The sequence below is a fragment of the Orycteropus afer genome, unplaced genomic scaffold, assembly GCF_000298275.1.
Source record: "Orycteropus afer afer isolate SDZICR_OR568_19922 unplaced genomic scaffold, OryAfe1.0 scaffold00069, whole genome shotgun sequence".
Lineage (NCBI taxonomy): Eukaryota > Metazoa > Chordata > Mammalia > Tubulidentata > Orycteropodidae > Orycteropus > Orycteropus afer.
Genome location: NW_006921656.1, coordinates 667,272 through 684,770, shown reverse-complemented (window position 1 = coordinate 684,770; position 17,499 = coordinate 667,272). Strand labels below are relative to the sequence as shown.

General features: G+C 58.5%; 1 protein-coding gene across 1 annotated transcript in view; it reads right to left on the bottom strand.

The window, feature by feature from the left end:
* Positions 1-5,140: 5,140 nt before the first annotated feature.
* Positions 5,141-17,499, bottom strand: part of TSNARE1 (t-SNARE domain containing 1) — a 70,153-nt gene continuing 57,794 nt past the window's right edge. The window contains exons 9-12 of the mRNA XM_042780907.1: positions 15,775-15,847; positions 9,355-9,437; positions 5,646-5,736; positions 5,141-5,586 (exon numbers count right to left, since the gene is read on the bottom strand). Of these exons, the coding sequence (XP_042636841.1) occupies positions 5,141-5,586; positions 5,646-5,736; positions 9,355-9,437; positions 15,775-15,847 (693 nt within the window). The remainder of the gene's footprint in view (positions 5,587-5,645; positions 5,737-9,354; positions 9,438-15,774; positions 15,848-17,499) is intronic.

Genomic DNA, 17,499 nt, shown 5'->3' with positions numbered 1-17,499 from the left:
CCATGGCGAGGAGAGCACAGGACCGGGGAGTGTCTAATTCCGTTGTCGCAACCAACTTGATGGCACCTAAAAACAGCACACTCCACCACTATTCTTTGAGGTCACCCTTGCTTAAGTTTTATTGTGTTCAATTTTTCATTCATTTTTCGTATGTATGTGTACAGTTCTTTGAAATTTTGTAACAGAGATTCATGTAACTGCCACCATGAGCAATATACAGAGACATTCTGTCACCCCGAAGAACTCCATGCTCCCTCAACGGGTGTATCCACCTCTCTGTCCCACTCCCCTAACCCCTGGCAACCCCTAGGCACCCTCCACCTCCAGAATCCTGTCCCTTCAAGAATGTTCTGTAAGCGCAACCATGCAGCATGCTACCTTAGAGATTAATGTTTCCACTCAGAGTAATGCCCAGTGTTCCATCCAAGTTGTCACCTGTAGTGCGAGCCAGTTACCTCTTATCGTTGTGTAGAGGCACCATTCACCCGTTCAAGGACATTTGGGTTGGCTCCAGTTTGAGCCTATCACAAATCAAAACACTACAGGCATTTTGTATGGCTTTTAGGTGAACATGATTGGTTGTTTCTCTAAGATAAATGCTCAGGAGTCTGGGTCATATGGTCTGCATCCACTTAACTTTTTAATCAGTCACCAACCTGTTCTCCAGAGCGGCTGCACCATTTTACATTCCCACCTCCTTGTAGCTTTTGCTTTACCCACTCTAGTCGGCATGCCGTGGTACTTCGTTGTGGTCTTAATTGGCGTTTCACAGATGACCACTGAGGGTGAACATATTCCATGGGCTTCTTTGCTATTCCTGCCTCTTCTTTGGTGAAGTTATCTGCTTACGTCTTTTGCCCATTTTCCAATTGCACTGTTTTCTTGCTGCTGAGTTTGGAGAATTCTTCATATATTCTGAATACCGGTCCTTTGCCAGCCATGTGGTATGCAGCTATTTTCTTGGTCGGTAGGTTGGCTTTCCATCCTTGTAACAGTCTTTCACAGAGCACGTTTTTAATTTTGATGAAGGCACCCTTGAGCTTTTAGCACATATGGTTATTAGCAAAGGGTAAAAATTAGTCAATCGTTAACCTCCCTGAAAATCATATAAGGACCTCAGGAAAGTATTCACAACCTTCCCATCCAACATATCATCATTGTCTAGCACTGTGGTTCCGTCCTTTCCAAAAATTCTAAAAAACACACTGTTTGCACATTATAGTTGTAATTGTTAGTTTATTGTTAAATAAAGACATTATTTAACACAGTTGTTGGATTCACCTGCACACTGACCAGTTTCTTAGTTCGCTGTCATTGCATCACACACACCTTCCTTCTGGAACTAGTCTCCTCCATTCTGGAGTCCACCCTGTGAGAGCCCTTTCTTGCAAGTCTATTGGTGGTAAACTCTACACGTTCCTTTCCCTGAGAAGGTCTGTATCTTGCCTTTGCTTCTGAAGGAAGTTGTCCAGTGCACAACTATAGACTGGCAGTTATTTCCTCTTGACACTCTCAATGTTTTCTGAAGGCTGTGGCTGTTTACTCAAATCAGCTGCCAGCAAAACTTATTCCTCTCCTTTCTCCCTGGCTGCTTATGAGTGCTCCCTTCCAATATGACACTCTGCAAGTCTGTCAGGATGTGTTTAGGAGTTGATCTCATCTGTGCTACGTGGTATGAATTGTGTTTCCTGTGTCCCTGGGGACACTGACCTCACAGACACAGCCTCTTCACACACAGGCAGTCCATGGGTTATGAACCTCTGGTTCACTGACAACTACTACCTACCCTTAAATATTATGTACATTTGCCCCTTCTTAGAAAAAACTGAGGGAGCTCTGGTAGCATAGTGCCTAAGGCACTTGACTGCTAACCAGAAGGCTGGCGGTTCAAATCCACCAGCCATTCCTCAGAAGGAAGGTCGGGCAATCTACTTCCGTAGTGATACTACCTCAGAAACCCAAGGAGGGTCGCTATGAATCGAGTCTAACTCGACAGCACGTAACAACAACAGAAACAACTGAACCGACTCCTACTTGCACCAAACTCTTCATCACAGTCACCTTCACTTGTTGGCACGTGTACCTTTTAAATCATGGAAAGGCTTCAAGTTTTTTCTTGCACTAAAGTGAAGCTAAATAACAACTGTATGCACCTGTCCCGACTGACCTACAAATTCTTAAAGTTAGGGATAGATCTTGCTCATATCCCAAGGACTACCCAACTTATTCTTTCTTTCTGGGACTCCAATTATATGCATTCTGGCTTTTCTGATCCCATTCCCCAGGCTTTTTAATTTCCCTGTCATAGTTTCCATCTCTTAATCTGCCTCTGAAATATTGTCAGTTCTTCAGCTCTATCTTCCAGTTCACTAATTCGCTCTTCATCTGTATCTAATAGGCTGTGTAACCCATGCATCGAGTTCTTCATTTCTGAAAGTTGTATTTGATCTTTCCCAGATATGGTCACTTTTGATCATTGTATTATTGCCTGTTGTTGTGATTCCTCTTTCTATTTTTTATGTTATGTATTTGATTAATTCCAACAGCTGTTTTGTTATTTCTTCTACTTCCCACTCAGTGGTCTCCTCATTTGAGACTAGGTGATCTCCAACTGTGGGCTCACGTGATACTTCTTATTCTGTGGGTGCCCCCAAAGGCCTGATTAGGAGACACTTTCCTCCAGAAATAATCTGCTAGGATCCAGGATCTGTCAGCAAAATTGATACCAACATTCTGTCTCACAGCCCTGCCTGTCATTTGTCCTATTCTGGGGCTCTTGGATTCTGGGCTGTGAGGGCTTGGTTAAGCTCTGGGGCCCAGTTATGTGGTCAAACGCTAGTCTAGATGTTGCTGTGGTGGAATTTGTAGATGTGATGAACATTCACAACCTCTAGACTCTAAGTGAAGGAGATTGACCTTGATAATGTGGGTGGATTCCACCCAACCAGCTCGATGTATTTACTTGCTTAGCATCCATTTTCTGCAGCTGACTGAGGAGAGGGAGCTTGTCTGCCTTGATCACATCTGTTCCTCAAGCACTTAGTACAGGGGCTGGCAAAATTAGATATGGAACTGGCCAGGGACATGGAAGTGACCAGGGTCAGGGCTCAAGGCCAAGATCAGCACGTGAGCAGGGTCAGGGCTCAGTCTGGCAATGGAACAGGGGCTGAGACCAGGTAGGACTGTAGCACAATCAGGAACACGCTCGTGGCAACAAAGGGGGCAGGGACCAACCACTGTGGGCATCGGTAAGTGGATGGAGGGTCAATCACTTCCATGTGGAATGAAGATTGACCAAGGCGTCTTAGAGGTGGAGGAGAACTGAGGTGGATCCGGGCTCTGCAGGATGGAAGGAAGGCTTTCTTGGGGAGGGAACCACTGAAACAGAGGCCTCCATGCAGAGCAAACAGCACCGTTCTGGTTCCCTAGTGCAGCTCTGACGAGAATATACCACAAATGGGTTGACCTTAACACACAGGACTTTATTCTCTTACAGTTTAGAGGCTTTAAGTCCAAGTTCAAAGTGCCAGGCTCTAGGGGCTGGGTGAAAGCCCTCAACCTTGGGCTTCAGCTCGGCCTCCTGCTCCCAGCCCACTGAAGCTGGAGGCTTTTCTTCACTCAGACAGCTACTGGCTGATGAAGCTGCCAAGCCCAAGGTTGACAAGTAAAAAGCACAGTCCTGATGTTACCAAACCACGTGGCAGGTCATTGATTCAAGTCCACTGAAAGTCCGAAGATCAGCAGAGCATGGTAGGCTGCTGAACAATGACTCAGCTACATGTAGGGTTCAAGTGTGCCATAAGCTAGAGACCATTCCCAAAGCTGTTTCTTATATATGGGAAGCAGACCACGTTCCCAACGCAGCTACTCAGCTGCTCCAACAGATTCCACCATGGAGTTAATTACCAGTCTCACCACAGAGAAGAACTCCATTCAGCTGCCTGCTCACTCAATGAGGCCCAGCCAAGTTGACACACAAACTGAACCACCACAAAGCACCATTGGGCCCACAGAGGGAGAACAGCCTGCAAAGGGGCCAGCGTGCAGCAGAGGGTCAGGACTGTCCTTTGTAGACTAAAGTTACCGACACACTGCTGGGCCATGGAAGAAACCCAAAAGTACGAGAGAACCCACTGTACCGTGTGCGACGCCCCCAACCCTGCTGTCGCCTCATCCACAGAGCCTTCTGGGCCAGCATGCCACCATCGGGCATCTGGAAAGGCCTTCGCTCACAGAGCCAGGCAAAGGGACGGCAAGGGAGGAGGCTGGGCCAGGATCTACCCTCCTTCTGGCCTCCCATGACCACCCACCCTCTCTGGCCTCAGACTGTCCCCACCAAGAAGACAGGAGGTGCTGCTGCCTTGCCAAGGGGTACTTCGAGAGGAGATCAAAGGAGAAGGTTCTGGAAGCCCAGGGAAGCCTTCAGGCCCCTGCAGGGAGCTGAGCCAAAGCACAGCCCAGGAGAGAGCAAGAGCCGGCTGCATTCCCTTGTCATCTTAAATACCGTGATTGTCACTGCGGCCTTCTGTGGTATTTTATGCTCATGTACAAAAAATATTTTTTTGCAAAAGAGGTACAAAGTGTCATCCCATCCCCATGCTATACGAAATAATGTATGTGCATACATATATATATTTATATATATTCATAATAATATAGGTACAAAATTGGAGACAAATGACACCAGGCCAGGGGCTGAGGCTCCTTCGGTCAGACCCAGGAGGACGGCCGGAGCCGCCGCTCTAAGTCCACGTGCCCGAGGAAGAGCACGGCTCCTACAAGTCACTTCCAGTCGGGCTCTCAGGGGCCACTCCTCTGCCCGCGGCCTGCACAGGCCGGCGTGTGCCCCATCTTCCCGGCCTTTGCCTGCTGTCAGAGCACTGGGATGGCCAGCCAGACGGCCACCCGCTGCTCTCCACCCCCAGCATCCTCACCGAGAGCCCTCTCACCAGGCTCGCCCAGTGTTGGCTCCCGAGCCCTCCTGCACGTGGCCCCACCAAGAATGCCAGGACGAAGGGAGCAGCGCAGGCAATGGCCCACGTCCACTGGATCTCCAGGTGATTCTCGCCTCTAGAAGGGGAGCTGTGCTCTGTCCACCCCGGCCTGGTCCTGGCTGCCCATGGCCCTCCCAGCCCAGACCCTAGATCTCTTCCTCCACCTTCAGAATCATCCCGGAGAAGGCCTCCAGGCTGGCAGGGGCGCCCTGGGGGCTGGCTTGGGAGCCTCGGGCGGGCCCGGGGGCCGCTGGGCCGGCAGGGGTGTTGTCAGAGGTGGAGGGCCAGGCCCCTCGGCCTGGCTGCGCCTCCACCAGCCTCTCCAGCGTCCGGTTGAGCGCCTCGACGCCATCGGCCAGCCGCTGGCTCTGCTCCGCCAGTCGCTGCAGCAGCAGGTTCTGCTGGGCCGTCAGTGCACCCTGTTGCTGGCACCAGGAGGACAGCAGGGCGCCCTGCCGCCGGTGTGAGTCCAGCAGCTGCTGCTCAAACTGAGACACCTCGGCCGCCGCCACCGCAGGCTTCCCAGAGGCTGCGGGAGATGAGGAGGGCGGGGAGGGCCGCAGGGCCCCCACAAAGGCAGTGGCTGGGGGAGCTGAGGCAGGAGAGGCAGGTGGGGAGGGTGAGGAGGTGGGCACGTGGAAGACTCCTCGCAGGTCCAGAGGGTCAGGCTCGGGCAGGCTGGGCCCGTCCAGGGTGTGCAGGGGGGTCCACAGGCAGCCAGGCACCTTGTCCGCCTCGTCAGCTAGCAGGGAAACAGGGGACCATCAGCCTCTACTGGTTGTGGGTGGAGATGCCCAGGGAAGGATGGGGCGGGGGCTGCAAGCAGTACGTAGGGGCCCCCACACAGCCATTTGGTCTCATGACACCCTTCCATGGTAGCATGGTGCCCCATTGGATGGTGAGGTCACTAGACTCAGGGGAAGGATCTGCTCTGGTCACGTGGTCAGTGGTAAAGCACTGGGCTGACTCCCAACCCTGTGTACCATCTTGCTGCTGTCTATTCACCAACCCATTCAGCCACCCAGCTGTCCGTTTATCTATCCCCATCTTGTCTGTCTGCCTACCTATTTATAGCCACCCACCCACCCACTCTTCTGTCTGTCCACCATCTGCTAATCTACCATCCACCCATCCTCCATCCACATACCCATCCAATCCCCCATCCATCCATCCATCCATTCATCCACTCACCCATCTTCTATCCTCTATCCCTCTCTCGACCCATCCACGATCTTTCCATGCATCCATCATCCATCTACCAATCCACTATCCACCCATTCATCCTTCACCCACTCATCCGTCCATCCATCCATCACCCATCCTCTATCCTTCTATCAATCCATCCACCATCTATCCATGCATGATTCATCCATCCATCCACATACCCATCCACCAATCATCCACGATTCATCCATCCATCCATCCATGAATATATTCTTCATCCACATATCCATCCATCCGTCCATCCATCCACCCATCTCCCTCCTTCCATCATCAATCCATCCATCCAACCTCTATCCAGTTCATCTACCACCCATCTAGCCTCCTTCCATCTTCCATCCATCCATCCATCTAGCCTCTCTCTCCCTCCATCCATCTATCAACCTAGCTATCCACTATTCATCCATTTGTTCATCTTCCATTCATCCTTCATCTATCATCCATCCAACCCCCTGGCATCTGGCTATCCAACCATATATTCACTTACCTGTCCACGCACCCATCTACAATTTGTCTTTCCTTCCATCTATTCACTCATGCCTGCATCCATCCATTCTTCCAATCAGTCTGTCCATGCACGAATCCATCTGTCCATCCACTTGGCCACCCAGGCACCCGTCTTTCCGTCTGTCTGTGTACCCGTGCAGCACCAGGGTAACATGAGAGCAGAGCTTCCATGGGCAGCAGCAAAAGTCCTGGACTAGCTACCCTGTAGACTTGGGCTCCACACCCACTCTGCTCTTGACAGCCGTATGACCCTAGGAAAGGCCCCGCTCTTTGGCCTCAAAATCCTAATCTACAAGTGGCTTTGTTGTTGTTGTTGTTATGTGCCGTCGAGTCGGCCCCGACTCATAGCGACCCCTCCTTGGGTTTCCGAGGCAGTATCACTACGGAAGTAGGATTGCCCAACCTTCCTTCCGAGGAGTGGCTGGTGGGTTTGAACCACCAGCCTTCTGGTTAGCAGTCAAGTGCTTTAGCCACTATGCTACCGGAGCTCCCAAGTGGCTTTAGGGAGCTCTAAGTATGGGGTGAGTGTGGAGAAGTCAGCTAAGGCCCAGGAAAGCTGAGTGCTGAGAAGCAAGGCTGTGGCAACGCCCTGTGCTGCTGGGTGCGCCCTGACTGACGTGGGTGAGGGCAGGAGGACATGGTAGTGACTTTTGGGGTGAGCTAGCCCTGTCCGACTCACCCATGAAGTGGGGACAGCTCCTGCTGTGCAGTGGGACATGGACTGGTGACAGCCGACACTGTCCCAGACAGCCAGCACAGGCTCACTGGGCCTGCGGCAGGAAGTCTATACCTGGTGAGGTGCCCAGAGGCTCAGGCAGAGACCCCGTGGCCACCACCTTCTTTTCCTCCTCCTCCTCCTCCTCTCCTCCTCCTCCTCACCGGCACATCTTCCTTCTGCATTCCGAGGTACCTGCCCATCCTTCCGGTCCAGCCATCCTGCTGGTCTGTTGCTGTCCTCTCAAGACACTGGCTTCCATGGGGAGAGGTACTCGGGGGCACCACCACTTGGGAGAGTTCCTCGGTGTGGCAGACTCTGCCGTCCAGGCCAGTGTGGCGCAGAAAGGAGCAGGCAGAGCGCTGGCTGCAGGCGTAGAGTGCCCCAGAGGCCTGGGTCCGTGTGCCCAAGTCAGTGAGGCTGTGGGTGGGGCCAGAGGGTCTGGTCATGTGTGGATTCTGAAAGGCCGTGGGCGGGTCCAGAGGGGTCCGAGCCAGAGTCAGGAGACAGGCCATGCTGCAGGCAAGACTTGGGGCCCATGCGCCATCTCCTCCTGGGCCTAGTGTTCACTGTGTCCTTGGTCGCCCTGACCTCCGAGTCCGAGTGGCCACTGAGAGGGAAGGGGGGCCCAGCGGGGGGCCATCCTCACTTCCTCCAAGCCTTGTCATTAAGAGTGCAAGCCGCGGGCAATGCAGCGCAGGAGTCTGTCGAGTGTGGCCCGTACCCCTTGCTCCCTTGCCTGCCCCAATGCAACCAGAGGGACCTTGCCAAGCCCACACCAGGCCCTGGAGCAGAGCTTGCCCACAGCCTGAGTGGACGGTGTGGTGACCCATGTCTCCGCCCACTGAGGCCTCACCCTCACCACACAGCCCACTACCACCTCCTGCCGCCTGTGACATTCTTCCTTTGGCCTCTGGCACACTGTCCCACTGCCCAGACAACTGTCCATCCTTCAGGACAGAGCGTGGACCTGCCCAGAGGCCCACCCTGCCCCACTGGTCCTGGCTTCTTCTGTGCCCTGGAGCCCACAGCAACCCCATCTCCCTGGACCGGACTGGAGGTCTCTCAGCACCCCTCCCCACCCCAGGATGCACTCTGGGGAGGGGCTGTTTGTGGTCCTGTCTCCTGCCAGGGCCAGCTCAGAGCAGAGGGTCACCAGGAGGGACCAGGCGAGCGAAGGAGAGGCCAAGGGCCAGGAGCAGCCTGGCCCGTGCGGTCGACCAGCACCTGTCAGCGGCCACGGAGCCAAGCCCCCCGCGTGACGCCCCACAGGTGTCAGAGTTGAACTCTGCCACAGCCGCTCCAAAGGCTCGTGTTTCAGAAGTGCGTCCCCAGGCCTGTCGTCTGCAGAGCCTCTGGGCAGACTCAGTGTTAAGGGTTTGTGCCCCCGTGGGACCCCTTCAGCAACTAAAGGCCTCGCTTTGTACTCAGACCCTGGGAGCCAGTGTGCCCCCAGCAGTCTGCAGAGCTCAGGCCCAGAGCCGCCCTGAGTGGGTCCTCAGCCTGCAGGCCTGGCGGCAGACGCACTTGCCCTACAGGGAGAAGGGGACACACAGAGCTTCCTGCAGGAGCTGCTCACGAACTGGCCTCAGGTGGGATGAGCTCATGCTTTAGGGGACCCCAAGATCTCCGGCGACACAGTACTCCACCCACCCGCGCTCCTAGCCAGGAACACGGTGGCAGGCAGTAAAGACGGGAGAAGCTGGCACCAACGCCGTGGGTACCACCAAGACCACTGCCATGGCCAGCACCAAGCACTCACCCCAACCCTGCATCGTGGCCACGTCCACCAGGGCTGCAGGCCGCCTGGCCGCTCCAAGAAGACCTGGCAGGCATGCCTTCCCATGCACCTGAGTTGGAGGGACAGATGGCGGGACCACGGCATTGGGCGGGCGCTCCCACCTCACACCAACTTACTTGGTGCCCACTGGCTCCTGCCAGGAGCTCTCGGGCCGACTCCGCATGCGAGGAAGCAGCCTCGATGCTGGCTTCAACACTGTCTGTAAATCAAGACAACAAAGGCAGTTACCACGGAGACCCAGAGGCCTGGCCCAGGGATCCCCAAGGCGAGCCCCAGGCCAGGGGCCGCTGGAGGGGTGGCCTCGGGGATAGGATGACCCTGGTGTCATGCCTCTGGTAGCCACCGTGGTCACGTGCAGCTTCCTTGGGAGGCCGTGATGTGGCTGAGACCACCAGGGGTCCCCAGGGGCTTGTCTACCTGGCACTGCTCAGTGACCAGTGCAGGACAGAGGCACAGAGCCTTCTTAGCGTCCTGCTCAGGGCAGGTGGGGACAGCATGCCGGGAAGGGTGGAGGCTGGTGAGTCCCAGCTCCATCATGACCGCACCCCAGGAGGCCCTCCACTCCCCAGGCAGCGCTGCACCCTGGCCTGGACCCCTGCCCATTGTCCAGTGTTCCAGGGACACAGTGGGGTCTGCAGGGGCCTGGGGTCAGCACACGCTAAACCAGCGGCGGATCCAGGGACCGGCCATAATAGGGAGGCTGCTGACAACCAGGACTGGGCAGAGGGGATCCGAAATGCTGCACCATGTGGTCACGCAGCCCCACCAAGCCCGTGGTTCCTGGGCACCTGAGGCAGCGCCACCGAACAAGACTATTTCACGCGAACCAGAAGCAAAAAGGATGCGTCGTAAAACACAAGCCGACACAGCCATTCCTGCTGCACATGTGTCCCCAGTCCCACCTGGCCCCAGTACAGACGCGTCGCCTGGCGAGGGTGCGGCACGGGTAATGAAGACGCGGTGTCCCCTCAAGGGTCAAGGGTCCAGGAGTCTCTCTGCCTTGGTTTCCCATCTATCCAACAGGACGAAGGCAGCACCCACCCAGGAGACACACTCATGTGACTGTGTGACAGCCCAAGCCATACGTGTGCAGCGGCAGCCCCTAACAGAGACTGCCACCAATACCCTGGTCGCCAGACCACACACACGCTAACCTCCCCCTCAGTCTGCAGGACCGTTCGTGAGAGGTGCGTCTCTGAGTCAGGCATCTGGTGAGAACTGAGGAGGCAGAAGGACCTGAAGCTGGGTCTTGCAGACCCTTCTAGAGCTGCACAGCCCTTGGGGGCCTGGGACAGAGATGCGTCACACTCAGGGAGCTGCTGGTGGTGCTCTGTCACCCTGGGCATGACTTGTTCCAGAGCCATGGGGCCGCTGGACAGAGCCTTCCTTGGGGTTGGCCCACCCTCTTCTGTGGCTCTGACTAGCCCGTCTCTATCTTGGGTAGCTCCTGCTTGGATCTGCATGGCATGACCCCATCTTTACAGGCCCTTGGGCAGGGAGGGCCCATGGGCCCCCACCTTTGAGAAGTTCTCATGCCAAAGTCCCTGGCCTGGACTTCACCCTGACCCTTTAACTGGGGCCACAGAACCTCTGCCCAGCCACTTGCTATATGGCCACGGTGGCCCTGGGATCCACGAGCTCATCACCCCACCTAGGTGTGTCCTCCAGTAGCTCCTGCCCAGCCTCAGTCGGGGTGCTGGACAGGGCAGGGGAGGCAAGGAGGCTATGGGCCCTGTCTCCCCTGAGCTGGGGACCCCGCCTGCCTGAGCCACACTGTGGCCCCACATGGTACACCGAGGGATCAGTCCCCGTCCACCGGCCTAGACCAGGATGGAAAGGACGGGGTCACACATTTGACATATTCACCCACAGCTGCCACTGAAGGCAATGGCCCTGCCCAGCCAAAGGTGACCCTCAGGCTATCTGTGCTTCCGGGCAGCGCCCGCCCCATCGCCCCTCCCCCACACAGAGCAGCCACCCTACACACACACAGACACAGGGTGGGACCAGCCATCAGCCACCTCCTGTCTGTGAGGTAGGTCATCCACAGGAAGAGGGGCACTGAGGCCACCCCAGAGGCCAGGCTGGCCCCAGAAACAGAATGCATGGCCCAGCTGGCGCCGACCCTGCCCGCACACGCAGAGGCCTGGTCCACGGAGTCTCTGCACAGCGGAGTTGGGGGAGGTGCACAGGGAAGTCCTCCCACAAGGCTGAGGCTGCAGGGCAACACCCCCAGAGCCCCTCCCAGCCCTGCCTGATGACGCTGAGGGATCACCTACATTTGAAGACCAGGGTCCTAGGCAGTGCGAGGGCACCTTCCAGCTGGGATGGGGCCCCCTACACCACCAGGCTCCTATACCCCCTGTGGGGCCCCAGCTGCCGCCGGCCCACCCGGGGGCCTGGCCCCACTCAAGCACCTGCCTTGTGTTATTCACAAATTGAGAGCCACCAGCAGGGCAGGCCCCACGCTTAAGATCCAACTCAGCACAGCCAGGCCCCGCCCACAAGGAGCTACCACTAAACCTGGTCCATGGGGCCTTAGCAGCCACGCCCTCACAGGGGTCAGCACTCCTGCTGGTTGCCCAGGTAGAGGGGCCTACTGGGGAGAGAATGGGCACCCGGTGCCAGCCCTCCACCACCCGTGTGGGGCGCCCCAGCACATCCCCCACCAGGCCAGCTGCTGCACAGACCACAGGGCCTGCCCTTTAGGGGGTCAGGTGGGGTCCCAGGGACTGGGTCACAACCCACTCCACCCCACACAAGCAGATTCCCCCTCCAATTCTGCCTGCCCCCCAGACCTGCCCAGGCTCCTCCCCTGGGCTCACACCCCAGGCCCCGCCCCTCAGCTCGGCCGTGTCCCCCCAGCCCTGGCGGCCCCTTGGGTGCTCCCGTTCATGTCTCCCAGTGACCCAGGCTTGCCCTGTGCCCAGTCCTTTCTCAGCCCCACAGCCGCACCCACCCCCGCAGAGAGCACGCGGCTGACGGCGCCTTCACAGGTCCACCGACGCTAGTTCCGTCGGCCCTCACCGGGGCATCTGAAGGCCGACCACCGGCCGAGCCCACCCGGCTGAGACCTGCTGCCCCAGATGTGCTTGGCTTCCTGAGGGTCCAGAGAGGAGGGGGCCGTCCTGTGCCCCAGAGTCCTTCAACAACTCCACAGGGTCCCTGGGCTCCACTGTGAGGAGGGGGTGGCGGCAGGCGCTCCCAGGCCCGAGGGTCTTGCAGCTGCACGGTGGTGGCAGGAGGCTGAGTGTGGAGACGGAGGTGCTGGAGGCGGAGGAGTGGTGGGAGAGGCCCAGCCAAGCGTCCGCGGTCCTCACCAGGTACAGAAGCTTCCAGAGAAGGCCGAGGGCACACGTGGGGAGAGTGAAGGTCCAGAGGGGCTGAGAAGGGCCTTACTATGGGACCCAGGGAGGGTGAGGAAGAGAGGATGGGAGGGGCGAGGCCAGGGCTGCCCGGCACTGCGGGAAGGACGTCTGACTAGCCCATGGCCTGGGTCCACCTTTTCTGGGCTCAGCGCTCACTTGCGTGGTGGGTACACGACTGGGCCTGATGTGAGGACCCTAGAGGTCCAGATACAGGAGACCTCACAGGAAGTGTGCCAACCCCGTGGGCAGCAGCAGGCACGTGTCTGATGGGGTCTGCACGTGGAAGAGCCCTGGTTTCCTGCTGACGTCAGTGGCCAGGCCGGTGGGAGGCTCAAGGGCCTGGCCTGGGGTACCCCAGCCAACCATGATAGGGTGGGGGAGCCTGGGACTGAGCCCAGCTTCCGTGCTGCTGGGACGGCAGCCCTGCCTGGCCCTGAGCTTCGGTTTCCCGTCTAGACGGAGCAGGGGGAGAGGATGCAGGGCCAGCTCCTGGGGCCCCTCAGCTCCCCTTCTGCCTGGGGGGACACAGCCGCAGGGCCCACTTACTTGGCAGGGGCTCGGCCCCCTGGCCCTCGCCCCGGGGGGGCGGGACAGAGAAGGTCTCCGCCACCAAGCGCTCCACAGGCGTGAGGACGAGGCCGGGGCCGCCCCCCGTGGCGGCGCGGGGCCCCTCGGCCAGCTTCTTGCGCACCACCCCACGCAGGTCCCGCCACTTGTGTTTGAGGTCGCCCAGGTCACGGCGGCAATAGCCCAGCGCATTGACGGCCTGCAGGATGCGGGTCCACACACGGTGCTTGCGGGCAGGGGGGCCCCGCAGCGCCCCGAACAGCAGCGGGTAGTGGCGAGTCACCCTCTGCACCAGCACTTCTGTCTCCTGCGGGCTGAAGTTGGGCTTGCGTGTCTTGGTGCGGGAGTGGGAGCCAGGTCGCAGGGGCGTACAGCTTGGCCCGTCACCGGACAGCAGGGCGGTCACGGCCGGCTCAGGGCTGCAGCTCCGCCGGCATACGGCCTTGCCTGCACCATTGGACCCTGGAAAGGCACCAGAGGCTGGGCCGAGGGCAGAGGAATGGGGCAGGGGAGCCGTCGGCCCTGGTGCCCAACACTTGGGTCCACAGACCATCGCAACGAGGTCCCTGGAGTCTCTGTCACATGCAGACCCCCTCCACCTGCCCTGACTGCTCAGCCTCACCTGCCCCTTGGCCCACGACCATGCCTCCTAGCTGCCCGGGGTCAGGGAGCACCTGTCCCACAGGATACGACCCGGGTCAGTCATCACTGGGACACTCAGGCCATTCTGGGCAGCCCACCTTGCTGACTGCTAGCCAGAAGTGGACTTGGTGGGGATAGCAGGCACGGTGGCAGAGCGTGGAGATGGAGCCAGGGTCAGGGCCTGGGAGGATGCCCTGCAGGGTGACGGGGCACCATTGGCCACAAATCAGCCTCAGGAACTCACGCTTTGTGGGGGAGGGAGGACACACCCCAGGAAGCAGGGGGAGCTCCACCCTTCTTCACCCAGAGACAGACAGCTGCCCCTGTGGGCTGTGGGAAATGGCTGCCTCCAGCCTCAGGGAGGTGGCAGGGCCATTCCCTGGCACAAAGTCGTGAGTGAGACAGTGGGCCAACCAGGGAACAGATGAAGAGAGGCTGGGGCGTGGCAGAGCCCTGTGGCTACTGGCTGGAAGGTGTGGCCGGGCAGGGCATCTGGGACACTGCCCACTTGGGCAGGCCTTCCCCAGCTGAGTAAACAGAGGCCGGGTGGGGGGCCTCAAGCAGTCCCTACGCCCACCTGGGACCCAGAGACATCAGTCCTGGGGGAACCCATCCAGATCCCACTGTACCCTGGAGCCTGCCTTCAGGGTGGGCGGGCAGCACAGAGGGGCAGGGCCACCACGTGGCCACACCAGTGTCCAGTGCAGCCTCTCGGTGGACAAGTGGAAGTGGGCGACTGAGGAGTCACCGCTGTGACCACCCTGGAGCCAAGCCCACCCTGGAGCTGCAGCCGCCTGGCAGGAGGGCACTCAGAGGGCACTGGCTGCCTGGCCTGAAGGGGCTGTTTCCTGCTCAGCATCTGTATCCGTCTGCCGCCACCACGCCTGGTCCACTCCAAGGCAGTTGGGCCCAGTCCGCAGCCTGGACTCAGTAGCATCAGGTTAACGTTAGGAATCACCCTTCCTGCCTCCGTGTGGGGGCGCCAGATCTGGGGGGTGGGGACGGATGGCTAAGGGGGCTGAAGCTTTGGGGCCTGGTGTGCAGCTGGGGAGACTTCGGCAGGGCAACCCACAGGTACCTCCCAGGGAACCAGCATGGAGGGCCAGGAAGGTCCCCAACTCCAGCAGCGGGTGACCAAAGAGAGCCAGGATGAGTGCTGGGAGCCACCCGGCTCAGGCAGGGTGGCCCCAGCCCTCTGGCTGTGTCCCCATCTATGGAGGGATGGACCCCCTCCTCATCCCGGCAACCCCCTAGCCAGGCCCTGCCGCTGCAGTATGGGATGGCCTGGTCCTTGAGGATGAGCAAGGAGCCCAGGGCCAGGGCTTCAACTTCCAGCCTCATACACCCAGAGCCCTTCCTGGATACTGGGCCCAACACCAGGACCCCGACCAGGGAGAAGGGGGCAGGCTGCTGTGCCCACTGGTGGTCACCTCCATGACCCCCGCAGCCTCTGCCTTTGTGGTTTACCTCCTTTAAGGGGAGCAGGGCTGTGGGGAGCCTGAAGCTCAAGGGGAGCCCTGTGTGGAGCTGAGTATCATGGGGGTGCTGTCCTGACACCCCACCCTACAGGCCTGGGTGCTTCCCTGTGCCACCCTCACATGCCCATCTCCTCCCCGTGGCCCACCCTGATGCACCCCTCCCAGTCACAGTGAAGCAGACAGGCCTCTGGGTGGTCAGAGCCAGGACTCACGGTGACTCCCCACCCTATGTCCAAGCACGCTGTCAAACACCAGGAGTCTGTGTTGTGGGAAGAAGGCCAGGGTGGGGACATAGAGACCAGGAGCTCCCTTGGGTGGAGAATGGCGGTCTCCCTCCTACATGAGCACCCCTCTTCCTGAAGGGCTGGGGAGCTGGCAGGGAGGTGAGGGAGGGGAGCAGAGGTTCGGCCGTCCAGGTCTGGCCCTGGGCCCACTCATCTCCAGGTGGTTGGAAGCAGGCCCTCTGCCAGCAGGTACCTACCGACAGCCTCTCCTTGCTCCGACACCATGGAGGCCAAGTCCTTGATGATCTGGTTCACGTCCAGCAGGTCACTCTGTAGGAACAAGATGGCGGCCACGTCAGGCATGGGAGCGGTTGTGTGGCTTGCAGGGTCGTGGCCCATCAGAGAATGCTGAGTGCACCCAGAGTGGCAGATGAAGCCACAGAACCAAGGACCAGTGAGCGACTGGGGACCAGCTGGCCTGGCCACTTCCTGTCAGAGAAGGCAGGCCCAGGGTCACCCAGCAAGTCAGAGGCTGCTGGGATCCAAACACTCCTGACATCAAGGTCCAATTTCTGAGTATCCCAGAGTGCGTGAGCTCCTTGACTGGGCACTGAGGGATCTGTAGTCTAGGGAAGGACAGCCAAGTCACCAGGCCTGACAAGAGGAGGGGAGAGACTTTCCAGAGCAGGACACTCTGCTACATCCCTTACAAGGGCCTCAACCCTGCAGACATCTCATTCCTGCACCCCAACTTGCTTGGGGGCCCCTTGACAGAATCGTCCCACCTTTCCCTCTCTGTATAACCAGCACCTGTGATGGGTGAGGTGGGTAGGCACACAAATACTGCTCAGTAAATACATAGGGAGCAGGATGCACGGCTGATGATGGATGGGTGAGTGGATGGATGGGGGATGGACGGAGTATGGCTGTGCGGATGGCTGGATGGGTGGGTAGGCAGGTGGATGGGGAGATGGGTGGGTGAACAGATGGATGGAGGAGAGATGGTGGGTGGAGAGAGGACAGCTGTGTGGACGGTTGGATGGGTGGGTAGGTGGATGGGTGAATGGATGGATGGTGGGTGGAGAGAGGACGGCTGTGTGGACGGTTGGATGGGTGGGTAGGTGGATGGGTGAATGGATGGATGGTGGGTGGATGGAGGACGGTTGTGTGGATGGTTGGATGGGTGGGTAGGTGTATGGATGGGTAGATGGGTGGCGGGTGGGTGGAGGATGGCTGTGTAGACGGTTGGATGGGTGGGTAGGTGGATGGGTAGATGGGTGGTGGGTGGATGGAGGATGGCTGTGTGGAGGGTTGGATGGGTGGGTAGGTGTATGGATGGGTAGATGGATGGTGGGTGGAGGGAGGACGGCTGTGTGGATGGTTGGATGGGTGGGAAGGTGGATGGATGGGTAGATAGGTGGGTGAGCAGATGGATGGAAGAGAGATGGTGGGTGGAGGGAGGATGGCTGTGTGGACGGTTGGGTGGGTAGGCGTATGGATGGGTAGATGGGTGGTGGGTGGAGGGAGGATGGCTGTGTGAACGGTTGGATGGGTGGGTAGGTGTATGGATGGGTAGATGGATGGTGGGTGGAGGGAGGACGGCTGTGTGGATGGTTGGATGGGTGGGAAGGTGGGTGGATGGGTAGATGGGTGGGTGAGCAGATGGATGGAGGAGAGATGGTGGGTGGAGGGAGGACGGCTGTGTGGAGGGTTGGATGGGTGGGTAGGTGTATGGATGGGTAGATGAATAGTGGGTGGAGGGAGGACGGCTGTGTGGACGGTTGGGCGGGTAGGCATATGGATGGGTAGATGGGTGGCGGGTGAAGGGAGGACGGCTGTGTGGACGGTTGGATGGGTGGGTAGGTGTATGGATGGGTAGATGGGTGGTGGGTGGGTGGAGGATGGCTGTGTGGATGGCTGGATGGGTGGGTAGGTGGATGGATGGGTAGATGGGTGGGTGAACAGATGGATGGAGGAGAGAT